This window comes from Scyliorhinus canicula, chromosome 4 (genome assembly GCF_902713615.1).
Source record: "Scyliorhinus canicula chromosome 4, sScyCan1.1, whole genome shotgun sequence".
NCBI lineage: Eukaryota > Metazoa > Chordata > Chondrichthyes > Carcharhiniformes > Scyliorhinidae > Scyliorhinus > Scyliorhinus canicula.
The window spans coordinates 8558196-8586159 of NC_052149.1; the positions used below are offsets into that span (position 1 = coordinate 8558196).

Here is a 27964-nt window from a genome sequence, read left to right on the forward strand (position 1 = left end):
GGGTTGTTGGGTTACAGGTATAGGGTGGATACGTGGGTTTGAGTGGGGTGATCATGGCTCGGCACAACATTGAGGGCCGAAGGGCCTGTTCTGTGCTGTACTGTTCTATGTTAAGGAGGGATATATTTGCATTGAAAGCAGTAAAGAGGGTGGCATGGTGGCACAGTGGTTAGCACCACTGCCTCACAGTGCCAGGGACCCAGGTTCGATTCTGGCTTTGGGAATTGTCTGCCTAGGTTTCCTCCGGGTGCTCCGGTTTCCTCCCACAGTCCGAAGATGTGCAGGTTTAGTGGGATTGGCCGTGTTAAAATTGCCCCTTTGTGGGCAGCACGGTGGCGCAGTGGTTAGCACTGCAGTCTCACCGCACTGAGGTCCCAGGATCAATCCTGGCTCTGGGTCACTGTCCGTGTGGAGTTTGCACATTCTCCCCGTGTTTGTGTGGCTTTCGCCCCCACAACCCAAAGATGTGCAGGCTGTTGTATTACTTGGTCGAAGTAATATCTGTCGTTACTGGTTGCAGATGATCATGAAGAATACATGAATCTTCGATGTAAAGTAAACAAATTTATTAAGTAACAAGAAAACTAATAAATGAGTTTGACACTCTACTGAACTAACTCTAGAAGTAATGAGATATAACTATATAAACTGTATCTGAACTACACGTGGTGTCTAGGCTGTGATCTAACTATACTATACTACTGCTGTCTAGCTACCCCTGTGTGGAAAGGGACCAAGAGCCTTTGGGAGCTGAGTTAGAGAGTGGATCTAGTGGCGCCCTCTAGTGGTAGCGTCACAGCTAAGTGTTGTGATTAACCTTTTAATTACATGCCTGTCTACATATCATTACACAGGCAAGGTGGATTGGTCACGCTAAATTGCCCTTAATTGGAAAAAAATGAATTGGGTACTCTAAAATTTTTTTTAAATTGCCCCTTAGTGTCCAGGGATGTGCAGGTTAGGTGGGGTTACATGGTTATGACCATGGGGTAGGGGAATGAGCCTCGTGAAAAGGAAATCACACCCCATTGATTTCAATGTCAGCACATCACCTCCCCGACCTTCCTAGCATCTCACCTCTTCCAGTTCTACAAACCTCCAAGATCTCTTCATTCACCCAATGTTAGCCTCTTGCCCAGCCCCAATTATTAACACTCCATCGTTGATGGCAATGCATTCAGCTCTCTAGGCCCTTAACTCTGGGATTCCCTCTCTAAACATCCCCACTTCTATTTTTCTTGATGGGCTGAATGGCCTCCTTCTGTGCTGTAATGCTCCTTGGTTTTACAGGGCGCCGTGTCTCCTGCCCTCTTGCCCCGCCCATCCCTCCCCTCCCCCGACTGAATTGTCGGCTGGATGCCCGGCCACGGAAAACCTGCTGCCCCGAAGCCGGATTAAACACGGCAAATTACACAAAGTGGCTCCGGGCAAGACTTCTGTCCCCATTTGGAATGGAAGCCCCACCTTGGAAAGCTGCCAGCCCATCCAGCCCCTGTACACCTAGCAGCGGCAGGATGAAGCCCTGGCCATTGCTGGGATTACAAACAAAGGGGAGGCAGCTGGACTGAAGGTACATCCGGGGTATTGGCAGGTCCAGGCTGCCAGGCCCCAGTAACGGGGAGTGAGGGAGGTTGGGCTCAATTTGAGAGGCAAGGTGGGGGGTGGATTAAAAGGGAGATCTGACCTTGTTGGGGGGGAGAATGCCTTTGACGAGCAGAGAGGGCCCCTCAAAGGAGGTTCCCCACTTTTTGCCTGACATGCTGCACACCCAGTGGCCAGAGAGCACCCCCTCCCACCCACCCCACCTCCACCCCACCACCCTGGGTAAAATAGCAGGCAGGGGTGGGATGACACACTCATGTGGCCGTTAGGCCCTCAATGGATCCAAGGGCGAGCTGCCCGCCTGATGACTCCATTCCCCCCAAATAAAATGGCTGAGAGGTCAGGGGCAGGCTGGGAGGTGCCACATAGGTCGTATTTTCGACCCGTACCTTCAAACAAACCAGTGGAGGATCGTGAAAACCAGCCTTCCCTCCGACATTCCGCTTGGTCCAAGCCTTTGCTAACCTGACCTGCTATCTCCTTTTGCAGCTCAGTGTCAAGGTTTGTTGACTGCCATTGTATTCGCATACCATCTCTCTGCCAGTATTATTTTCCTCTTCACTTCCCACCTGAAAATTATGTTTAAGCTGGCCCTTGTTTGAAGAATTCACCTGACATGCACCATGAGGTCTTTTTTTCTTGGTTTTATCATGTTCTTTATTTCCCTCCTCACCCAAGGTGCCCAGACCATCTCTCCTCTACCATTCCCCTTGATGGAACGTACCCTAGCCTGTATCTAAACCATCTGCGGCACGGTAGCACAGTGGTTAGCACTGTTGCTTCACAGCGCCAGGGACCCGGGTTCGGTTCCCGGCTTGGGTGACAGTCTATGCGGAGTCTGCACGTTCTCCCCGTGTCTGCATGGGCTTCCTCCGGGTGCTCCGGTTTCCTCCCACAAGTCCCGAAATACTTTCTTCTTAGGTGAATTGGGCATTCTGAATTTTTCCTCTGTATCGCCGAACAGGCGCCTGAATGTGGCGATGAGGAGATTTTCACAGTAACTTCATTGCAGTGTTGATGTAAGCCTACTTGTGATAATGAGAAACATTATTATTATTATTTTTCTGTTGCATTTTTTCTTGTTAGTGTTTGGTGCACTTTGCCTTGGCTAGTCATGGCTCAGTGGTAGCATGCTCGACAGATAGTTGTTTGATTCCACTTCCCCCATAAGATCTAAGCTGACACTCCAGGGAACGTTGGCGATGTTGTGTTTGAGATGAGACATCGAACCAGGGCCAACTCCGGTGGCTGTAAGTGACCCTATGACCGCTATTTCAATGAAGAACAGGCAAATTCTCTGTGGAGTCCTGGGCAATGTCCCTCAGGCAATGTCAATATATCTGCTCGTCAGCTCCTGGTTTTGGGAGCTTGCTCTGTGTAAATTTGGGCCACTGTGTCCCACATCAGCTTCAAAAGTACTTTGGGGCGTCCTGAGGTTGCTATACAAATGCAGTTTCTTCCTTTAATTGAACGTTCCTCTCTCACAGGACCTAGTTGTAAAGACATTGATTGTGGCGGAACCTCACATCCTGCATGCCTACCGCATGTGTCGACCTGGTCAGCACCCAGGCAGCAACAGCGTCTGTTTCGAAGTTCTCGGCTTTGACATTATTTTGGACAGGAAGTTGAAACCTTGGCTCCTGGAGGTGAGTGCGCTTTCCCTCAGGGCTCCACTGGCTTAAGTGTTACGCTCAACTCTTCAAAGTGGGACCTGAATCACACAGCCACCTAATTAAAAGGGTGGGGGGGGGGGGGATGTTGTTCTTGAGCCAGAGCTGACACCCGAACATGTACCTTCATTTCCAGTGGATTGGGAGGGAAATTCATCCCTCACCTTCTCGGGTGACAGACAGTCTGCCTCACAGGAAGGGAGCCAATACCAGTCCATGCGTGTAATACGTCAAGTCAAGATGGGAGAGTCAGGCAAATGATAAATTGGGGAATTAACTGAGCGACTTCCTTCAGCCGTGAAAGAGAAAAGATGCTGGCATTCACACCGTCCACATCTCAAACTTTCCACAATGAATCGGAGTGCAGTGGATATCGGTACAGTGTCAACCACCTGAGGTGGCAGAGAGACATAGTTTAATGTTTTTATTGGAAGCACAGAAACTCTTGACGCTGCACAACACCCACAGCCTACAAACATCACTTGGTGTTTTGATTGTAATTGTTTGAGGGAAGGATGTGAGGGAACACTCCATGGTAGCCAACCTGTTCTTTCTTGAGCAGTAGAATGGAGGTTCAAGGGAGGTTTGCCATCTCGCATTTTCACCATGTGGAGTGTAGGTTAGAGAATTGGGGCGGCAAGGTGGCACAGTGGGTCCTGGGTGGAGTGCTCTTCCAAAGGGTCAGTACAGAAACAGTGGGCTGAATAGCCTCCTAAATAACCTGTAGGGATTCTACAATTCTACTCGAACAGAATGGAGGACCTTCTGATCTGTGTCCTCTAGTCACCGACTTGTGAAATCTACCCGTGGTTAAGTGTAGTCTCGTGTACACTCAATCTGAGTCAATCTGTTCCTACCCCTGTAACATACTGATTGTTTTGGATGAGTCTTCAATACATTTGATTCGATGATTGGGTTGTCAGTCTTCAATGTGCAATTTATATTTAAAGTTAATATAAATGTTGCATGTGGAATTCTTAAATGTGTATTGGAATGCAAACTGCTCTTATCATTGGACATGTGCTGAAATCTGCAATTCCTTTCTTTTGAACAATGGAGAGCTCATATGAACTATAATGTCGATTTGGCCCTCAGTAGAAATGTTGCATTTGTTTCTAGCCTGACTGCAAAATGTTTCAAATGCTGTGCTTTATTTTTGCAAGTTATGTGTTTCTGCAAACTCAGGTTATGTTTGTTCATTTTTGCAGTGTTATGATGGGATCCATTTTAAAATGATTTTTGAACTGGGTTTTTATACTAATAACAAAATAGCTAATCAATGATCTTTTTACCTATCAGAAATAGCGGGTTTCCTTCACTGACCCTTCTGCCACCGCAAACAGTTCCTCCTTATTTACTCTATTAAAAGCCATCATGGTTCTGAACACCTCTGTTCAACAGCATTTAACACCCTCTGTTGCAAACAGAACATATAAAGGTTCAGAAAGTAACGAGACTGACCTTCAGTCTATACTGACTGGGCGGTTATTTGACAGGGTGCACCGCACACCCTTTGGAGGGCCCTGATTTTGATTGTGTTCATTTCACAAGCAGATGGATTCCATAATGGGTCTACGGTCAATATGCTCAACCACTGCCCACGTGAAGTAGGTGAAAATCTAACAAAATAAGTGGGATAGAAAGGGCTAGTCAAGAACAATATGTCAGATTTAAAGCAACAGCAGGAACTGCTGAGCCATCTCAGCAGGTCTGACAACATCTGTGGAGAGAGAAGGGAGCTGATGTTTCGAGTCTGGATGACTCTTTGTCAAAGCTGGAGAACTGCAAATACAGTCTGATTTATACTGTCGTGGCGGGAGGGACAGTGGGGCTGGATAGAGGGCCAATGATAGGTGGCGATTGACAAAGATGTAGTGAATAGAAAGACAAAGGGAATGTAAATGGTGATAATAACCAAGAAGGGTGCTAATAGGGGCACATTAAGAGATCAGAATGTGTTAATGGCAGAACAGAGGTCAGCAAAGGGCAACTCGGAACAGGGAGCAGATGGCCCAAGTGGGGTGGGGGGGACAATGGTGAGGGAAAAATGGATCAATGGAAGAAATGAAAATAAATTGATAGAAATAAAAACGGGGTGAAGGTGGAGGAGAGAGTACACAGTCTGAAGGTGTTGAACTCAATGTTTAGTCCGGAAGGCTGGAACGTGCCTAATCAAAAGATGAGGTGTTTTTCCTCCAGTTGGTGCTGGGCTTCACTGGAACATTGCAGCAGGCCGAGGATGGATATGTGGTCATGGGGGCAGGACGGTGAGTTGAAAAGGCAACAGGAAAGTCTGGGTCCTGCCTGTGGACAGACCGGAGGTGTTCTGCAAAGCGGTCACCCACTCTGCATTTAGTCTCTCCAATGTAGAGTAGACCGCATTGGGGGCAATGACTGCAATAGACCAGATTGACGGAGGGGCGCGTGAAGCGCTGCCTCACTTTAAAAGAGTGTTTTGGCCCTTGGATGGTGAGCTGGGAGGAGGTAAAGAGGCAGGTATTGCTCCCTCTGCGATTGCATGGGAAGGTGCCGTGTATCCACATCACCCCTCTCCCCCTCTCTCACAGACACACACACGCCTCTCTCTCACACACATTCACACTCTCTTCTCTATCTCTCTCAAACACACTCTCACCATCAACTCTCTCCTCTCGCACACGCACACTCTCACACCTCTCTCCCTTGCTCCATGGTCGATTCCCCTTCCATCGCTGCTGCCTACCTTACTCCGCCGCCCGCTTTCCTTCACCCTCGACATTGCCTGGGGCGTTGAATACTCACTTTACTCCAGTTTTCAGCTCGTCCAATCAGGGGCTGGATTCTCAGTGCATTGGCTACTGAAAGGCGCACTGGTGAGCCGATCAGTCGCTAACGCAGTGCGAAAACTTCCTTTGATTGGACAAGCTGGCTGGACAGCTTTTGCTTCAAATTTATAAAGACCAGAACTACTGCGGAACACCAAGATGTCTCCGACGGAATTCAGTTTGGGGAACACCATGCCATGTAAATGCAAGCTGTGAGTTCTGAGATATATCCGCTTCCAGGGAATGCAGAGTATTCCTGACAAGACAGGATGATGCGTTCAGGCAGATTGAGACTTTAGAATTCGTACATTCCCTTTCTATAGAGGGATATGGTCCAAATGTAGGCAAGCGATAGAAACTGGGAGGCATGGACAAGCTGGGCCAAAGGGCCTGTTTCTATGCTGTAAATATCTATGACTATCTATGACTCTGCATCACCTTGGTTAGGGTCATTTAAACATTGTGATGGTGGGGGGAGGGGGAAGGGGGCGGAAACGACATAGACTGGCCAAAACAAATTGGTGAATGAACCGTTTCAAACATGTTTCTTGAGATGTTCAAGTATTATCCTTCAACAAAATGCTTTGAAATATTTTCTCCCCACCTCCCAACCCCGCCCCAAACCCCGACCAGATTAACCGGGCCCCGAGTTTTGGAACCGATCAAAAGATCGACTTCGAAGTCAAGAAAGGAGTGCTGGTCCATGCACTGAAGCTGCTCAACATACGGTAAGCTATCATTACAATTTGACGTCAGATAATTAATTGTCGGCAATTAGAATTAGTCACTGGCTTTCTTTTGAAACAAGGGGCGGGATCTTCCCGAGCCGCTGAAGTCAACGGGGATTTAAATGGGTCCTCGCATCTGCCGCAGGAAATCCCAGCGCGGTCCGAAAGTTTTGGCGAAGGATTCTAACTTTTAATACAGTAAGAAGTCTTACAACACCAGGTTAAAGTCCAACAGGTTTGTTTCAAACACTAGCTTCGGAGCACTGCTCCGAAAGCTAGTGTTTGAAACAAACCTGTTGGACTTTAACCTGGTGTTGTAAGACTTCTTACTGTGCTCACCCCAGTCCAACGCCAGCATCTCCACATCATGGCTACCATCGACACTGCAAACTGCCGGCTCAAAGTGGAGAGGATCTCCAGGAAGATCGCGCATATAGAGAGCAGTGCTCTGAAAGCTCGTGTTCGAAACAAACCTGTCGGACTTTAACCTGGTGTTGTAAGACTTCTTACTGTGCTCATCCCAGTCCAGCGCCGGCATCTCCACATCACTTTTAATACTTCAGAGAGTGGAAGAGAGAGAGAGACAGGCAGTGTGAAAGACAGAAATATAAAGAAGGATAAGGGGACAGGTTACTTCCTTATTGTAATTTGATATTATTTTAAAAAACAAAGAAAGGTTGAGTTTTGAATGCAAATAACAATTTTGAGGGTAATCGATGGGAAGGTAAAGTGTGTGAGGGGGGGAAGAGAGGCGGATGGAAACTGGTTGAGGGTTAACGAGTTTCAGCTGCATCCGGAGGGGCAAACGGGAGTGGAGGCATAATGGATGAGGAGGTACAGCTAAACTGAGCAGGAGGAAGGTAGGAGGAAATATTTGAGCTGATAGTTTGTCCCATTCTCCACGGTAGCATAGTGGTTAGCATAAATGCTTCACAGCTCCAGGGTCCCAGGTTCGATTCCCGGCTGGGTCACTGTCTGTGCGGAGTCTGCACGTCCTCCCCGTGTGTGCGTGGGTTTCCTCCGGGTGCTCCGGTTTCCTCCCACAGTCCAAAGATGTGCGGGATAGGTGGATTGGCCATGCTAAATTGCCCGTAGTGCCCGTAAAAGTAAGGTTAAACGGGGGGGGGTTGTTGGGTTACGGGTATAGGTTGGATATGTGGGTTTGAGTAGGGTGATCATTGCGCGGCACAACATCGAGGGCCGAAGGGCCTGTTCTGTGTTCTAATAAGAGGTAGCAGGTAGTGTTGGGAGTGAAGATATGGCAGGAAAGAGAGTTGGGCGTGGGAAGATGCAGGGGTAGTTAAGGGTTAGAATGGAAGTTGGGGGGGTGGGGGAAGCAGATATGGTAGGGGTTCTGTGGGCATCGCTTCCCTTGCCACCCTCACCCCAAACGCTGCCAACCATTCAGGGCACCTCCACCTGTCCCATTCTCCACTCCTCCTGCCCGGATGGAAAAGATGGGAGAAGACAAGTTGAGGAGATAAAACCAAAAAGTCGAGAGATGGAGTGAGAGGAGAGAAAGCACCACAAAGAGAGCAGAGAAAGGTGAAAAGAAATTAATTGAGTTGGAGAAACAGACAGAGGCACAAAGAGAGAGACTAAGAATGGGATCCTGGAATTTACAGTGCAGAAGGAAGCCATTCAGCCCATCTAGCCTGCACCGGCCCTTGGAAATAGCACCCTACTTAAGCCCACGCCTCCAAATGATCTCCATAACTCAGAAACCCGAACTAACCTTTTTTGGACACTAAGGGCAATTTAGCATGGCCAATCTGCCTAACCTGCACATCTTTGAACTGTGGGAGGAAACCGGAGCACCCGGAGGAAACCCACGCACACACGGGTAGAACGTGAAAACTCCGCACAGACAGTTCCCGAGGTCGGAATTGAACCTGGGACCCTGGAGCTGTGAGGCAGTAGTGCTAACCACTGTGCCACTATGCCGCCCGAGAGAGAGAGATTGAGAGGGAGATTGTGTGTCAGAGAGATTGAGAAAGACAGATTGAGAGCGACAGAGAGAAAAAAGGAGAGAAACAGAGAAATCATAGAATCTACGGCACGGAGACAGGCCCTTCAGCCCAAACTGGTCCATGCCAACCAAAAAGCCCATCTAAGCTAACCCCATTTGCCTGCAATAGATAGATAGAGATAGATAGAGAGAGAGAGGGAGAAAGCAAGAAAGAGGAGAGGTAAATAGAGAGAGAGACAAATAATGTGAGAGAGAACTACCTTATTTTCAAACCGCCTGAGTGTGTAAGCGATGGATATTAACAACTGATGTATTAAAAATATTTATCTGTGTACACTTCCTGATTATGAAACTTTACTCCCAGTTGTCCTGCTTCATATTTGGGTTGAACCTTCCCAGTATGAATTCCCATGACAACATTTGTAATAGAAAGTAATCTTTGTCAACATGTCACATCTCAGTTGCGCCCTCCAGCCATTAGTGGCACTGTAGCATCTGAGCTTTTCATCCCACAGGTCATCATGCTGTTATTGGAGTACAAAGAAAGGTTACTAGAACCCAAACGTGCCTCCACGTTTTAAACAAATCGATCGACTCCCTACCTCACCATATCCACCTCTTCATTCTCGAGAACCATAGGCAATTATCACATGATTTGACTTAAAACGTCATCGCCATGATTATTCCAACATATTCCAGAAATCTATTGCTTCTCTCTGGAAAATATGTGTTCCCAAATTCCATTCTTAAATTTGCTGTAAATCGATACATTTTGTCGGGGTTTCTCAGCTTGCACGGTAGCACAGTATTCAGCACTGCTGCCTCAGAGCGCCAGGGAACCTGATTCGATTCTGTCCTCAGGTTTGTGTGGACTTTGTACGTTCTCCCCGTGTCTGCATGGGTTTCCTCCGGGTGCTCTGGTTTCTTCCCACAGTCCAAAGATGTGCAGGTTAGGTGGATTGACCATGTTAAATTGCCCCTTAATGTCAAAATGTTTAGGTGGGGTGACGGGGAGGAGATTGGGCCTGGGTTCGGTGATCTTTCAGATGGTCGGTGCAGAACTGATGGGCCGAATGGCCTTCTTCTGCACTGCAGGGATTCTATGGATCCACTCGGGCAAGAATGGCAAATTTCAGACAATCGCAGCTGTTGTTAACCACAGGAGCAAAGCTTTTCTCCTACATTATAAATTGCCATGACCAGCTGAGATTTACCATTCTTGCATTTGTCGTGATGAGTTCAAGATGGAAAAACTTTGGCAACATGCCTCTTTTCAGCAAGATTCAAGTTCTGTGCTACCAAGTGAGTATTTTCTAAATCCTTTTTCTTGGCTTTGTCTCCTGATATTAAAAAAATTTGCTTGTATGTTCTGTCGCAAGCTCAAACACAACGAACAATGCATAAGCTCTCTGCGGGTGATTCATCTCCATAAGAAAGAAGTCGCTGATTTACACAGATAGCCTATGTGAGCTATTATCGCACACCGCGGATACAGTGGCCCACAGTGACTTTTCTTTCTTCATGCCACAATCAAAATGGGAAGGATGAAAGGCAGCCTGCTGTCTGATAGGGGATTTAGCGTAATTGATGAGAAACTAAGCTGACAGATACAAAGTCTGATCTACATCCAATGTACTGTGGTCTCTTTCATCGAGCAACATGTCAAACTGTGTAGGATTACAGAGCCGGTGGATAATACCCGACTGCTACAGACCTGTTGCGGTTGGTGACGGATAAGCTTTGCACGAAACCTGCTTACTCAGCCACAGAAGTTGCCCAGTGAATGGCGATGCGTCACCCTCCCTGCCTTTGTTCGTCCTGAGCAACCCACTGAATCCCATGTGCCAATCACCCACTGCCCTCGCTGACTAGGGGCTGGTTTAGCACGCTGGGCTAAATCGCTGGCTTTTAAAGCAGACCAAGGCAGGCCAGCAGCACGGTTCGATTCCCGTACCAGCCTCACCGAACAGGCGCCGGAATGTGGCGACTAGGGGCTTTTCACAGTAACTTCATTGAAGCCTACTGTTGACAACAAGCGATTTTCATTTTCATTTCACTTGCATTGGCTTCTGGTGTCCCAGAGTCCCAACTTCAAAATTCTTATCCTTGCATTTGAATCACTCCATGGATTACCATCCCAGACCAGAGCCCAGCAGTGGTTAGGATACTGGACAGAAACTCCAATATTTTATTTCAATTTTGTAAGACTGTGATGATACCTCGCCCCAGGATTGATTTCACCAAGAAACAGAGGGGCATATTAAAACAAACTTCATCACTAATACAGTATTAAAATATCTTTACTGTCATACTGGAAAATAACTTACAATTACTTGAACAATACGACTCAATACAGTGAATATTGTGTCCCATAATTGCTTTCTTTATTCCCACTTAAACAACAAGAAAAAAACCCCATCTCCGCTCACAATCCACTACTAAACCATTGGCACCCGGGAATACTTACTTTATGGAGATGGTGCGCGTTTCGCTGGTCCGCAAGCCGCGTTTTCCTGTGCGGCACACCCCCGCCGGCAACAGGATTCCCCGTTCCCGCAGCCGGCCAATGGGCTTCTCGTCCTGGCCACCCCACACCGCTGGGAAACCCGGGGTTGTGGGTGCGCTGCCGGCGGACCGGGTGATCCCGCTGACGGAGAATTGCACCAATGTTCCTTGAAAGTGAAAAATCCTGTGATACTGCTTTAAAGACAAGATCTGACTCCAGTCAGACTCATGCAGAAACTCTGGCTGTCTGTCTTCAGAAGATGCTTCTCAGCTTGTTTCAGCTCCCCCTTGGTCTCAGACACGTCGGCACCTCTTTAAAGGCTGTTAATCTCTTTTGAACTGAAATGCAGTGAGAGCAACACTGCTCGACTTCTGGGCACAGCTTCATTCAGATCTGACCTGAACTTCTTTCTCAAAATGCCTGATGCCATAACTGCGCCCGGCAACGACATCACCTTACCAAGCTGACATTTCATTAACTCCACAGGGAATTCCCCGTAATCAAAACAAAACTGTATTAGCCAGAGCTTTTTACGATGCTTTAATTTCACCCCTCTCTGCCAACCTTTCAAACTAGGATGTCTTTTAAAACATGACTGCAGCAGTCAAACACACTCTAACCCGGGTGTGTAACTTTCACTGCACCAAACACCTCTAATACAATACATCTGAAATTCCTACATTCATCACAATGGCGTCACCTCTCCCATTCCTGCAACCTCCAACCTGAAGACTCCACACAGACAGTGATCCAAGCCGGGAATCGAACCTGGGACCCTGGAGCTGTGAAACAACAGTGCTCACCACTGCGCTACCATGCTGCCCCCAGACCAATGAAGTGCAGGTTGGGTGGACTGGCCATGCTAAATTGCCCCTTAGTGTTCAAAGATGTGCAGGTTATGTCGGGTTATGGGGTTAGGGGGGTAGGACGGGGAAGTGGGCCTATGTAGGGTGTTCTTTCAGAGGGTCGGTGCAGACTCAATGGGCCGAACGACCTCCTTCTGCACTGTTGGGGTTCTATGGCACCGTGCACTTGCGAATGCTTTTCTTTCCTGTGCTACTTTTCGCCAGTGTAATCAAATCTTGCCGCCCTGATCTAAAGGCATCGAGGCTAATTGTGACAGTTTTATCACCACCTCAGCTAACATCATTTAACTCATCCGAGAATTAACTTTGGTTAAATGCAGTGCACTGTTACTCAGACCCCCTCAGGCCATCAGTGGAGCTACATCAAATCATTGTCGAGAATGTTAGTTCGCATTATCACGGTAATGTCTGAACTCTTTAAAACTTTAATTGAGCATCTGTGCTGGCGAAGATTGATTAATGACTCCAGCTCAAAGCCTCCCAGTTGAGTACTCAGCCATTTTCACTTATTGATTGTCTAATTCAACGAAACGAACAAAGAGCTCGTCTGGACCAGCCAGGAAAATGTGTAGGGTTGATGATGTGGAGAGTCGATGCACACGCTTTGCTCTCATGTTCTCTATGTTTTGTCAGTTGGGGGTTTGTTTCTCTGTTTTCAGCACCAGCGACAGGCGGAAGAATCTGGTCCAGCAGAAGGCTGAAGCTCAGAGGAGGCTGTACGGGCACGGGTCGGTGAAGCGCCTGTCAGCTGGCTCCTCGGAGTGGGAGAAACAGCGGCACTCGCTGGAGAGGAGGAGAGAGGAGCTGGTAAGCGGCCACTTGCCTTCCCGGCCGGAAGCCTTGTTGTTTCTCTGGCTGCCCGCCTCATCTTTAAAACCCTTTTCTTTCTCCCACTCTTAGAAGGAGAGACTTGTGCAAGTCCGCAAACGGATTTCGAGGGAAGCGCATGAAAATCAAAATTTGGGTAACTACAGGTAAAAGAAAATAAGACTTTATACGACAGGTGATAAAAGACGCCTTGAGGCTCCATTACGAGGGTTTGGTGACAGGAATTGTTGGCTCATAGATACCAATGTACGAACATGCAGGTTCGGGGCAGGAGTAGGCCACTTAGTCCTTCGAGCCTATTTCGCCATTCAATAATTTGAGGGCAGCACGATGGCGCAGTGGGTTAGCCCTGCTGCCTCACGGCGCCGAGGTCCCAGGTTCGATCCCAGCTCTGCATCACTGTCCGTGTGGCGTTTGCACATTCTACCTGTGTTTAAGGGGCTGGTTTAGCTCACTGGGCTAAATCGCTGGCTTTTAAAGCAGACCAAGCAAGCCAGCAGCACGGTTCGATTCCCGGACCAGCCTCCCCGGACAGGCGTCGGAATGTGGCGACTAGGGGCTTTTCACAGTAACTTCATTGAAGCCTACTCGTGACAATAAGTGATTTTCTTTTTCATTTTCATTTCATTTTTTCATTTCATAATTTTGTGGCTGATGTGATTATAACCTCCTGCTTACATCTGCTAACCCCCCCCCCCCCACCCCCCCCGCCAAAGCCCCGTTTATCAATAATCTAGCTAGCTCTGTCTGAAACCATTCAAAGACTCTGCTTCCGCTGCCTTTTTAAGAAGGGAATTCCAGAGACTGACCGCCCTCGGAGAGAAAACAAATTCTCTTCATAACTTTCCTAAATAGTCAACCCTTTATTTTTCAACTGTGACTCACCTAGTTCTAGCTTCTCACACAAGAGGAAATATCCTCTCCTCATCCATTCTGTCAATACCCTTCAGGATTTTATATATTTCAATCAAGTCGCCTCTTCCTCTACCAAAAGCCAGCGAATAAAAGCCTAACCTCTTCATAGAATTTACAATGCAGAAGGAGGCCGTTCGGCCCAAAGAGCCCGCACCGGCCCATGGAAAGAGCACCCCACTCAAGCCCACGCCTCCACCCAATCCCAGTCACCCCACTTAACCTTTTTTGGACACTAAGGGCAAATTAGCATGGGCAATCCACCTAACCGGCACATCTTTGGACTGTGGGAGGAAACTGGAGCACCCGGAGGAAACCCACCCAGGTATGGGGAGAACGTGCAGACTCCGCACAGAGAGTGACCCAAGCCGGGAATTGAACCCGGGACCCTGGAGCTGTGAAGCAACAGTGCTAACCACTGTGCTGCCGTGCTGCTCAGCCTCTCCAACCTTTTCTCATCAGACACCTCACACATTCCAGGTATTAGGCTGGTAACCCTTCTCTGAACTGCTGCCGATGATCCATATCTATCCTTAAACAAGGAGACCAAAACTAGCATAGTGCTCCCGATGTGGTCTCACCATTAACTGAATAACTGAGGCGTAACCTGCCCATTTTTATCTTTCATTCTCCTTTACATAAGCAATAACATTCTATTAGCATTCCTTCGGTTACTGGGTAAAATTCTGTGTGGCGTTTGCACCTTCTCCCCGTGCCTGCGTGGGTTATCTCCGGGTGCTACGGTTTCCTCCCACTGTCCAAAGATATGCAGGTTAGGTGGACTGACCTTTGCCCCTTTAGCGTCCTGAGACAGGGAAGCACGGTAGCATTGTGGGTAGCACAATCGCTTCACAGCTCCAGGGTCCCAGGTTCGATTCCAGCTTGGGTCAGTGTCTGTGTGGAGTCTGCACATCCTCCCCGTGTGTGCGTGGGTTTCCTCCGGGTGCTCCGGTTTCCTCCCACAGTCCAAAGATGTGCAGGTTAGGTGGATTGGCCATGATAAATTGCCCGTAGTGTCCAAAATTGCCCTTAGTGTTGGGTGGGGTTACTGGGTTATGGGGATAGGGTGGAGGTGTTGACCTTGGGTAGGATGCTCTTTCCAAGAGCCGGTGCAGACTCGATGGGCCGAATGGCCTCCTTCTGCACTGTAAATTCTTTGTCTATGCGCAGGTTGGGTGGGATTACAGGGATAGGGCGGGGGCGGGAGGTCGGGTGCTCATTCAGAGGGTCAGTGCAGACTCGATGGGCCAAATGACCTCGTTCTGCACTGTAGGGATTCTATATCAGATACCCGCGAGTGAGGAATCATTACCCTGCTGTCCTGTAAATAGTGCTATAGGATATTTTAAATCTACCTGCGAGAAGAGACGGGAGCAGATTCCCCGGTCCCCCAGATGCGTGTTTCTCAGCAGCGTGCTGTTCGCTGGCGGAGGGACTCTCTACTCTCTGCGCTTGTCAACGGGATCTCCCATTGAAGCCATCCCATATCACCGGGAAACCTGTGCGTGTGGGTCCACTTCCACCAATGGCGGAGGACTATCTCCATCACCATGGGGGGTGTGGTGCTGTGAGCTAAGAGGAGCATGCCACACTTTATGGGGGGGTCTATGAGAGTGTGCCAATATTAATAGGGACACCAGGAAATGAGCCAAAGGTAACTGTGGGTCCCCATCGCAGAAATGTTTCAAAGCGTTGGTGAACAATTTGCACGTTTATGGGGAAAGGGCAGTTAGAGGAGGCTAATTGGATTGTTCTTTCAAATAGCTGGCACAAGCACGGTGGGCCGAATGGTCATCTTCTGTGCTGTCTCAGGAAGATCCTGGTGTGCTTGTGCATCAGTCACTGAAAGTAATCGCACAGGTACAACAGGCAGCAAGGAAGGCAAATGCCATGTTGGCCTTCATAGCGAGAGGATTTGAGTAGAGGAATAGAGATGCTTTGCTGCAATTGTATCGGGCATTGGTGAGGCCACACCTGGAGTATTGTGGGCAGTTTTGGTGTCCTTATCTGAGGAAGGATGTTATTTCTGTGGAGGGAGTGCAGCGAAGGTATACCAGGCTGATTCCTGGGATGGTGGGGCTGTCATAAGAGGAGAGACTAAATTGGTTAGGATTATATTCATTGGAGTTTAGAAGAGTGAGAGAGGATCCCATAGAAACTTCTAAAGTTCTCACAGGATTAGACAGGATAGATTCAGAAAGAATGTTCCCGATGGTGGGAGAGTCCAGAACCCAGGGGTCATAGTTTGAGATAAGGGGTAAAACTTTTAGGATAGAGGTGAGGAGATATTTCTTCACCCAGCGAGTAGTGAATCTGTGGAATTCACTACCACAGAAAGTAGTTGAGGCCAAAACATTGCGTAATTTCAAGAAGGAATTAGATACAGCTCTTGGGGCTAAATATAAAGGGGAAGGCGGGATCAAGGTATTGAAGTTGATGATCAGCCATGATCATAATGAATGGCAGAGCAGGCTCGAAGGGCCGAATGGCCTCCTCCTGCTCCTATTTTCTATGTATGTTTCTGTGCCTCATTCTGTGATTCTATATCATTAAGAATGACTGAAAGCAATCATGTTTTCTCCACGTCTCTGTTACAACAGGCGAATCTACCCTCCCGATGATAAGCAGTTGCTGGAAAAGTACGAGAGTCTCATCTGTGTCGCCTTCCAGACCTTCCTGGCTGGGAGAGCAGCCTCACTCCAGAAGGAACTCAGTAACCCACTGAACCACATGAAGGTATTGACCATCGGATCTGAGGGATGAATTGATGGCAGTCTTTCAATCGGGTAGAGGTGCTTTCATTTGTTGTTGAGTCCAGACTAAGGGCCTTAACCATGTGGAAACACTAATAGATACAAATAAGAAATTGAAGAGAAACCTCTTTGCTAATTATCCTACCGGATTTAATTAGTGACTATCTTGGATTTGATTGGATTGAATTTGTTTATTGGAACGTGTACCGAGGTAAAGTGAAAAGTATTTTTCTGCGTGCAGCTCAAACAGATCATTTTGTACATGAAAAGAAAATACATAATAGGGCAACACAAGGTACACATTGAATATACATACACACCGGCATCGGCTGAAGCATACAGGAGTGTAGTATTAATCAGACCAGTCCATAAGAGGGTCATTTAGGAGTCTGGTAACAGCCGTTTTTGAATCTGTTTGTGCGTGTTCTTAGACTTTTGTATCTCCTGCCCGATGGACGAAGTTGGAAGAGTGAGTAAGCCGGGTGGGAGGGGTCTTTGATTATGCTGCCCGTTTTCCCCAGGCAGCGGGAGGTGTAGGTGGAGTCAATGGATGGGAGGCAGGTTCGTGTGATGGATTGGGCGGTGTTCACAACGTTCTGTAGTTTCTTGCAGTCTTGGGCCAAGAAGTTGCCATACCAGGCTGCGATCTCATACGTAACGCCCCAGTCTCCCCCATAAAGAACAAAGAAAATTACAGCACAGGAACAGGCCTTGCGCCCCTCTCAGCCTGCGCCGATCCAGATTCTTTATCTAAACCTGTCGCCTATTATCTAAGGATCGACTTCCCTCTGTTCCCCGCCCGTTCATATATGTGTCTAGATGCCTCTTAAATGATGCTATCGTACCCGCCTCTACCACCTCCGCTGGCAAAGCGTTCCAGGCACCCACCATCCTCTGCGTAAAAAACTTTCCACGCACATCTCCCTTAAACTTTCCCCCTCTCACCTTGAAATCGTGACCCCTTGTAATTGACACCCCCACTCTTGGGAAAAGCTTGTTGCTATCCACCCTGTCCATACCTCTCATAATTTTGTAGACCTGAATCAGGTCCCCCCTCAACCTCCGTCTTTCCAATGAAAACAATCCTAATCTACTCAACCTTTCTTCATAGCTAGCACCCTCCATACCAGGCAACATCCTGGTGAACCCCCTCTGCACCCTCTCTGAAGCATCCACATCCTTCTGGTAATGTGGCGACCAGAACTGCACGCAGTATTCCAAATGTGGCCGAACCAAAGTCCTATAGAACTGTAACATGACCTGCCGACTCTTGTACTCAATATCCCGTCCGATGAAGGCAAGCATGCTGTATGCCTTCTTGACCACTCTATCAACCTGCGCTGCCACCTTCAGGGTACAATGGACTTGAACTCCCAGATCTCTCTGTACATTAATTTTCCTCAGGACTCTTCCATTGACCATATAGTCCGCTCTTGAATTTGATCTTCCGAAATGCATCACCTCGCATTTGCCTGGATTGAACTCCATCTGCCATTTCTCTGCCCAACTCTCCAATCTATATATATTTTGTTGTATTCTCTGACAGTCCCCCTCACTATCTGCAACTCCACCAATCTTAGTATCATCTGCAAACTTGCTAATCAGACCACCTATACCTTCGTCCAGATCATTTATGGATATCACAAACAACAGTGGTCCGAGCACGGATCCCTGTGGAACACCACTAGTCACCTTTCTCCATTTTGAGACACTCCCTTCCACCACTACTCTCTGTCTCCTGTTGTCCAGCCAGTTCTTTATCCATCTGGCTAGAACACCCTGAACCCCATGCGACTTCACTTTTTCCATCAACCTGCCATGGGAAACGTTATCAAATGCCTTACTGAAGTCCATGTATATGACATCTACAGCCCTTCCCTCATCAATTAACTTTGTCACTTCCTCAAAGTGCTCCTCCAATCTGTCTGTGTAACTGAAGTCCCTCATCACCCGGAACTATACCTGTAAATCATTTCTGCATCCAACCCAAAGCCTTCACACTGTTCATGAGTTGTTGGCATCAGCCATCTGATTGCCCTTCCATTCAAACTAATGGAAAGGATTTGGACAATGTCTGGAATAAGAATGATCTCCTGATGCCAAATTCTTCTTTCTGTGCTCCAACCTGGAAATGCTTCAGGCTCCCTGGCAGTCCAGACCACAATCTACCACAAAAAGGCATTGCCAAATACTATCACAAAAACCATCATACAATTGGGGTTTTCCTCTTGTTTCATTATCAAGTAAAGGCGCCCAAACTATCCTGTGATCCTGGGCCAGATTGGCAGGTTGATTTAAATTGCTAATAGTAGAGTTGTGCTCACACCAGCCATTCTTTAGGAATCTGATCCAGCTAATTGAGCGTTGGTTGCCAATGCCTGATTATAGCTTAGTGATTCCCTTCGTCTGGAAGCTGGTGAATAAAGGCTAACTTTGCAGGCAGCACTTTTTCTTGCTGATTGCTGGCTCTCCTGTGGCTGGCTCCAATAATGGGCCAGAACTTCCGAGGAATGGGAATTGCTGTCGGAGTGACACAGCATTCCTTTTGACTTACTTTTCTCGGGAGCTGAAGATTTCCCGCCCGGTCTTCCGACTTGGGCCTCCTCAGAAATGGACAGTGCGCTGGCTCCTGGGGCTCTCCTGTGCAGAATAGCAGCATTGCGGGACGTGAAAACTCACCCTACCTTTTACAGCTCTAGCTGCCAGAAAGCGAGGAGCTTTAAAGATCCCAGGGACTGTGAGAAGCTGGGGAGGAAGTTAGTCTGTGAGGTACGTTGGTGAGCGGTTAGGGTGGTTGGGAGGGCCATAGGCGGTAGAGTGGGCCAGAAAAGGGTGGGGGGGAGGCGGTAAATGGGTTGGGATCTAGAGTAAGATGGGTCAAGGTGAATCTGTTAGTGAATGGAGGATTGTGAGGGTAGTCAGGGGGTGCGTGGGTTATGTTCAGGGGTAGATATGTAGTCGGGGGTGGCAGTGAGGAAGGTGTTTGGGGGTTGGGAGCTTAGTCTGGAGCTAGGGAGGGTAGTCAGATTAGTTGGGGTCTGGGAGGCGATTTGGGGTAGTGGGGGGGTTAGTTTAGGGTAGTCAGGGGGATAGGGTAGAGTCAGGGTGAAGGGTCAGGAGGATAGTTGGGGTGGGGCATATTGAGGGAATAGGTAGGGTAATCAGAGGTGGTGGGTATTTGTGAGGTCAGGAATGGTGGAGTGGGTGGGGGGGGGGTATTTTGGGGGGTTCAGGAAAGTAGACGGGGCAGAAGGGTGGGGGGGGTGATACTCGGGTGGTCCACTGGGGGGGGGGGAGGGGGTGAAGTCAGGGGATCCTCTGAGGGAACAGGGAGGGAGGGGAGTAGGTAGTGTAGCTACTCAGGAGTTCAGAGTCACAGAATTATTATGGTGCAGAAGGAGGCCGTTTGACCCATCATATCTGTACTGGTTCACCAAACGAGCATTATGACTCAGTGCCAGTCCCCTGCCTTTTTCCCCGTAACCCTGCACATTGTTTCGATTCAAATAATCATCTAATGCCCTCCCCTGAATGCCTCAGTTGAACCTGCCTCCATCGCGCTCGAAGGCCGTGCATTCCGGACCTCAACCACTCGCTGTGTGAAAAAGCTTATTCTCACATCACATGTGCTTCTTTCACCTTAAGTCTGTGCCCTCCCACCCTCCATCCTGCTCCCGGGGTTGGGACAATTTCTCCCGATTTGCTCTTGTTCAGCACCCCCCAAGGATTTGAACTTCTCTATCAAATCTCCTCTTAGCCTTCTTCTCTCCAAGGAGAAGAATCCCAACCTCTCCAAATGACCCTCGCAACTGAAGTGGTTTGAATCATTCCTGGTTTACTAATTCTGCTGAAAGGGTTGGAACGTCTCCAGAATCAATCGAATTTTCAGATGATTCCCAGCGCAGGCCAAACACCCATGGGAATTTTCAACTTCCTGGGCAATTCCTATGTGTGTGGACATTGTTGGAGGTGGGGGGGGGTTCCTCCAAAGCATTTTTCGGTACCTCCTGGGTATGGTCCCTCCCCCACACCCCCTCCATCCCCACCGAATCCCGGCAGGAAGCTCTGAACCTTTTGTTTCCAATATTGTTAATTGATTTGACACCTAGCCAGGAGAATTAATGGGTTAGTATCAGGTTTCTGAAACAGTCATTTATTTCCCCGCTGATCGATGTGGCAACAGTCTCAGGCTCTGAGATCAGTATATGAATCTGATAGCCTGGCGTTGGCAGCACGTCATCCTCAAATTGCTGCTGCACAGGTCTCGGGGCGAGATTTTGATTCTGGCAGTTACAATTGCACCAAATGGCTTTGGAGCCACGCAAGCCTGGAAGGATACATCACAGAGAGAGTTGGGGCACCAATACATACTTATAACTTTCAATCTGAGCAAGGAAGGAGGGGGGGGCCGAGAGGACAATTGAGCAGCAAGTGTAACAGGCTTAAGGCTGGAAATTAGGCTCTTCAGCATTGAAGGTAGGAAGCAAATGGGAGAGACCAAAATTGACTGAGGGGGTGGGGATGGAGGGAACCTTAAAAATATAGCAGTTGACCAAAACAAGATGGTGAAAAGAAAGAAGGGACTGTGACATAGACTGTGGCTAGATTCATCCTTCAAAACCAGTCTTCCCAATTCAGCCACCTCACCATTGCCCGTCAGTGGCAGGGAGAATGGCGGCACGGGAGCACAGTGGTTAGCACTGTTGCTTCACAGCGCTAGGGGCCCGGGTTCGATTCCCGGCTTGGATCGCTGTGTGGAGCCTGTACGTTCTCCCCGTGTCTGTGTGGGCTTCCTCCGGGTGCTCCGGTTTCCTCCCACAAGTCCCGAAAGACGCGCTCGTTAGGTGAATTGGGCATTCTGAATTCTCCATCAGTGTACCGAACAGGCGCCGGAGTGTGGCGACTGGGGTTGTTTCACAGTAACTTTATTGCAGTGTTAATGTAAGCCGACTTGTCACACTAATAAAGATTATGATTATTAATTTGTTACTGAATGATGGAAAAGATCATGTCAATCTTTCTAAAGGAGGAAGATATCCTGGATCTTCTGGAGCAGTGTGAAGTGGACGATGAAAAACTCCTGGGGAAATCGCCTCGTCAGAGGGGACCAAAGGTATGAATTCAGCACTCGTGCAAGGCACTCACTCGTGCAAGGCACACCACAGAGTTTTGGGCGAAGTTGGCAGATTGATTCAAATTGACAATGGCTGAACTGATGTGAACAGCAGAGGCAGAACTTTACCCTTCCCTGGGGGTGGCATGATGCCAAGGGCACCTCTCCTGGCTACTGCCTGCCAGCGCCCAGCCGCACCACAGCTTCCCAGACAGCAGGAGAGGTGCCAAGTGGCTCACCCACCTTTGGGCCAATTGAGGCCCTTAATTAAGGGACACCGTCCGCCCTGCTACAGACAGCGGGCGCTAGAGGGTGGCAGATTTGAAACCTGTCAGGTCCCATTCCGAGGGATGCTTGGGTGGGGAAATGGTGGGGGCTATCTCCTAATGGTAGCACAGTGGTTAGCACAGTTGCTTCACAGCTCCTGGGTCCCAGGTTCGATTCCCGGCTTGGGACACTGTCTGTGCGGAGTCTGCACGTTCTCCCCGTGTCTACGTGGGTTTCCTCCGGGTGCTCTGGTTTCCTCCCACAGTCCAAAGATGTGCAGGGTTAGGTGGATTGGCATGATAAATTGCCCTTAGGTTAGGTGGGGTGACTGGTTTACGGGGATGGGGTGGAGGTGTGGGCTGAAGTGGGTGCTTTTTCCAAGAGCCGGTGCCAACCCGATGGGCCGAATGGCCTCCTCCTGCTCTATAAATTCTATTATTCTATTATTTACCGGCCTCCCTGGGGCCCTGCAAGTTGTACTTCCCTGGGGTTTCCCCTCCCACCTGGCCAGTGCCCCGCCCCACCCCAACCCTCCCCTCTGCCAGAAACTCCCTGAATTTAGCTCTCCACCCACCCAGCTCCAGCAGTCATCTGGTGTCCAAGTGTGGACCAAGGCAGAGAGAACAGGACAATGTGGTGCCTTGTCTTTGTGTGCATCGAGGAGCCTTGTTGGTGAAACGTAAAAATTGTTTCTGTGTCCCGCAGCAACTGTTCTCAATGCCTGAGACAACAGAGCCCACTTCAAGGAAGTATGATGATAGTAGCAGTAGTGGTAACAGCAGCTGCAGTTCCGATACAGATACGGAGGACGAGCAGCTAAGAGATGAAAAAATTATTTATGTCCGAAAAGGAAGGAAGTATGAGTCTCCAGAACGATCAGGTAGGTTTCCCAGTGTGCCTGTATTTACCGAGATCTTCCTTCAATAAACACTAGCTATGTTGTAAGGTTTAGAAAATTCCTATTGCTGAAACGAGGGGCATATTGCCGAAGCTTTTCTTCTCACACTCATCAGGACAAATTGGACATAAATTTACACCACAGGAAAGATGGTTGCCGATTGGGTGGCAGGTCAGTATTGATTGGCTGAGGCATTGCCCTGGAGAAAGCAATGGGGAACTAAAGACTCCTCAAGCCCAATTCGTAAAAAGGCGCAAGGCTTGAACATATTCCTTTTATTTGCAGAGATCGGGTCCTTGTGTATGAATGTGCGTCACTTCTAGCAAGTGTAAATGAGCCACGTTAGGAGCTCGGCTGATTAGCTTAAATTGATTGTTAATGTAGCCCTCAGCGCTCTCGGGATTGTTCAGCAGGTGCTGCCCGGTCACGGAGTCACATCGAGCAGTATCCATTTTGTTTTGCGATTTGCAGGCATGGCCTGGTCAAGTATACACCTCTTGGTTCCACGTGCCCTCTGATTGTCTCCCATCCATGACTCCTCCTTTAGTCGGAAGAACTGGCAAACGAGATTCGGGCCTCAACCAGTTCCAGTGCCTGCCATTGGCTGAACCAATCGGGGGAGTCTGACCGCCAAACCTGAATATGATGATAACTGTGCCTGAATTTCTAGACCACAGCGAGAAATTTGCCTCCTCTCCTCTAGACTGTAAATTGCTTCCTTTGTTTCTGTGAAAAGAAAGACCATCTTTCACGACTGCAGGGCGTTCCAAAGCACTTTGGAAGCGGTTAGATAAACTCGGTCTGTTCTCACTGGAACGACGGAGGTTGAGAGGCGACCTGATGGTGGTCTACAAGATTATGTGTGGCATGGACAGAGTGGGCAGTCAGATGCTCTTTCCTCGGGTAGGAGAGTCAAGCACTGGGGGACATAGGTTTAAAGTGCGTGGGGAAAAGTTTAGAACAGATGGCGAGGCAGTTTTTTTACACAGAGGGTGGTAAATATATGGAACGTGCTGCCTGGGGAGGTGGTGGGAGCCGGTACGATAGTGGCATTTAAGGGACATCGAGACAAATATATGAATCGCATGGGAATGGAAGCATACGGACTCCGTAAGGGCAGACGGTTTTAGTTTAGGCAGGTACCATGGTTGGCGCAGGCTTGGAGGGCCGAAGGGCCGGTTCCTGTGCTGTATTGTTCTTTGTTCACTTTACAGCTAATTAAGTGCTTAAGTGTCATCAATGCTGAAATACAGGAATCTCGACAGCCAATGCCAAGCTCCGAACGCACAACCATGGGATGATGATCAGCTTAGCTGTTTATTTAGAAGCGTTTCCCGGGGTTACATATTAGCCAGGAAACCGGGGCGAACAGCTTGCTCTTCTTTCCAATAGCAGCATGGGACCTCTTACATTCACCTGAGATGGCAGACAGGGCGTTGTTTAAACCTGAAAGCTGACACCCTGCGGCAGTGCTACACTTCCTCAGTCCTTCAATGATGTGTCACTGACGTGTATACAGGAGGGAGATAGAGAACCTAGTGGAGTGGTGTAGCGACAACAATCTCTCCCTCAATGCCAGCAAAACTAAAGAGCTGGTCATTGACTTCAGGAAGCAAAGTACTGTACACACCCCTGTCAGCATCAACGGGGCCGAGGTGGAGATGGTTAGCAGTTTCAAATTTCCAGGGGTGCACATCTCCAAAAACCTGTCCTGGTCCTCCCACATCGACGCTACCACCAAGAAAGCACAACAGCGCCTATACTTCCTCAGGAAATTAAGGAAATTCGGCATGTCCACATTAACCCTTACCAACTTTTAAAGATGCACCATAGAAAGCATCCTATCTGGCTGCATCACAGCCTGGTATGGCAACTGCTCGGCCCAAGACCGCAAGAAACTTCAGAGTGAACACAGCCCAGTCCATCACACGAACCTGCCTCCCATTCATTGACTCCATCTACATCTCCCGCTGCCTGGGGAAAGCGGGTAGCATAATCAAAGATCCCTCCCACCCGGCTTACTCACTCTTCCAACTTCTTCCATCGGGCAGGAGATACAGAAGTCTGAGAACACGCACAAACAGACTCAAAAACAGCTTCTTCCCCGCTGTTACCGGACTCCTAAATGACCCTCTTATGGACTGACCTCATTAACACTACACCCTGTATGCTTCCTCCGATGTCGGTGCTTATGTAGTTACATTGTATATCTTATGTTGCCCTCTTATGTATTTTCTTTTATTCCCTTTTCTTCCCATGTACTTAATGATCTGTTGAGCTGCTTGCAGAAAAATACTTTTCACTGCACCTCGGTACAAGGAGGCTGGTCTAGCACACTGGGCTAAATCGCTGGCTTTTAAAGCAGACCAAGGCAGGCCAGCAGCATGGTTCAATTCCCGTACCAGCCTCCCCAAACAGGCGCCAGAATGTGGCGACTAGGGGCTTTTCACAGTAACTTCATTGAAGCCTACTTGTGACATTTCATTTCATACAAGTGATAATAAACAAATCCAATCCAATCCAATATGCCTACAGTATGTGCTCAGGTCTCTCGACTATGACTTAGACACACAAATATTACTTGATTACATACAAATGATTTAGATTTAGGAACACAGAGCAAAATTTCCCAACGGTGCCAAACTTGGAGGTATGACAAACAGTGAACAGACAAACATACGAATTAGGAGCCATGATTCAGCAAAGCCCATGGCTGACCTAATTGTGGCCTCAACTCCCCGTTCCACCATTTTAAAAAATGGCGTCCCTCGTTCCGGTCTCTCCCAATTCCTTTCAACATCCACTTTTGATGCCAATCGTCTGAAAGAGGACAAGGATTTAAAAAAAATATTTTTTTTTATTTAGAGTTTTTCCATTTTTGCAAATAACGCAACAAACCCTCCAAACCTGTCCAGTACAGCAAGGAATATTTATCCATGTATGAAAACCGAAAAAAAAAAACACAAGGACACCAACAAAGTTGATTCAGCTTCATTATTATGCCCTGCGCCTCCATTCATACAAAAAAAACATTGAGGGAAAAGTGGATAGAGCCAGGAAAACACAGCAAAATGATGCTCACCCTCGCAAAACGCATGTTAAAGGCAATTTAAAAAAAATCAGCCCCTCTATCACCTTCATATGGTCCACCTCGGACACTTCCCCTTACTTCCTTGACCTCACTATCTCCATTTACAGGGACGCACTGACTGTCCACTAATACAAACCCACTGACTTCCACAGTTACCTCAACTACAGCTCTTCAAACCCCACATCCTGTTGGGACACCATCCCCTTCTCCCAGTTCCTTCGCCTCCATCGCATCTGTTCCGATGATGCCACTTCCCAAGACGGTGATGATCACAGGTCTTCCTCCTTCCTTAATTGTAGCTTCCCACCCACTGCGGTCTGACCCATCTCAACCGTGTCTGACCCATCTCCCGCACCTCTGCCCTCACCCCCTCTCCCCCCTCCCAGATCCTCCGAGAAGGGTCCTCTTTCTCCTCACTTTTCACCCCACCAGCCTCCGCATTCAAAGAATCATCCTCCGCCAGTTCTGCCAACTCCAGCATGGTGCCACCACCAAACACATCATCCCCTCACTCCTCCGTCAGCATTCCGCAGGGACCATTCCTTCCGGGATACCCTGGTCCACTCCTCTATCACCCCAATACCTCACATTCATAGTATGACACCTTCCCATGCAATTGCAGAAGGTGCAACAGTTTCCCCTTTACCTCCTCCCTGCTCACCATCCAAGGGTCTTAACACTCTTCATTTTGGTCTATTGCAGGCGCTGCTCCCAATGGAGAGATTAAATGCAGGCTGGGTGATTGCTTTGCAGAACACCTTTGTTCCGTCCACAAGCAAGACCCAGATCTTCCTGTCGTTTGCCATTTCAACTCACCGCCCTGTCCTTATATCCACATGTCTGTCCTTGGCCTGCTGCACTGTTCCAGTGAAGCCCAGTGCAAACTGGAGGAACTGCACCTTATCTTTGAATAGGCACGTTACAACCTTTCGGACTTAACATTGAGTTCAACAACTCTCTCCTCCACCTTCACCCCATTTTTAGTTCTATCAGTTTATTTTCTATCCATTATTTTCCTCATCATTGTCTCCCCTCCCACACCCCAACCCACGAGGACCGTCTGTTCCCTGTTCCAAGTTGCCCTTTGGCACACTGCTTACCCCTGTTCTGCCATTAACACTGTCTGATCGCTTAATGTGCCGCTATTAGCACGCCGTTCTTACTCATTATCACCACCATTTACATTCCCTTTGTCTTCTTGATCCTGACAATTGTGTCAATCCTCTATCCAGCCCCATTGCTTCATGCACCACCGCCCCTCCGCCCACAAGAGTATAAATCTGACCCTATTTCCAACTCTGACAGAGTCATCGAAACGTTAGCTCCCTTCTCTCTCCACAGATGTTGTCAGACCTGCTGAGATGGTCCAGCAGTTTCTGTTTCTGTTAAAGGCAGAGTTACATAGCTCATGGAAAACCACTCAGATATTATAGAACCTATGACCTGAGGAAGGAGCAGTGCTCCGAAAGCTAGTGATTCGAAACAAACCTGTTAGACGTTACCCCGGTGTTGTGAGACTTCTTACTGTGCTCACCCCAGTCCAACTCCGGCATCTCCACACTATGTATTTAAGATAGGGGCCCTATACTTTTCAGAATATGTCCGATTTGGATCAGAGTCCACAGGTTAGGAATTCCATTGGGATACATCCCATGATAATTTTATGCTAATTCTGAATTTAAGGAGATTTACCACTAATCCAGGAGCAGAGGCTATTCTTCCGTGTTGCAAATGTTAGGATATTATACAGCCTTTTCTCATTAGCGTCAATTATGCTTCGATCTGGGTACCTCAGAATTAAGCACAAAGGATCAAATTCTAAGGCCATATCAAAGACCTTCTCAAGCTCATTAAGTACACCAGACCAATAGGATTTAATATTGACACAGGACCAAACACAATGTGTGTCGTCTCCCTTGACTGCTTTGCAAATTTGACACAGCGAGGATATGGTGGG

At 48.3% G+C, this 27964-nt stretch overlaps 1 protein-coding gene across 8 annotated transcripts in view; it reads left to right on the plus strand.

Annotated features, from left to right (window-relative positions):
• Positions 1 to 27964, plus strand: part of ttll7 (tubulin tyrosine ligase-like family, member 7) — a 302308-nt gene that overhangs the window by 206583 nt on the left and 67761 nt on the right. For all 8 annotated transcript variants that reach the window (XM_038793673.1, XM_038793671.1, XM_038793677.1 and 5 more), the window contains 7 exons: positions 3090 to 3248; positions 6710 to 6804; positions 12805 to 12952; positions 13046 to 13119; positions 16486 to 16621; positions 21665 to 21751; positions 22724 to 22898. In XM_038793673.1, the coding sequence (XP_038649601.1) occupies positions 3090 to 3248; positions 6710 to 6804; positions 12805 to 12952; positions 13046 to 13119; positions 16486 to 16621; positions 21665 to 21751; positions 22724 to 22898 (874 nt within the window). The remainder of the gene's footprint in view (positions 1 to 3089; positions 3249 to 6709; positions 6805 to 12804; positions 12953 to 13045; positions 13120 to 16485; positions 16622 to 21664; positions 21752 to 22723; positions 22899 to 27964) is intronic.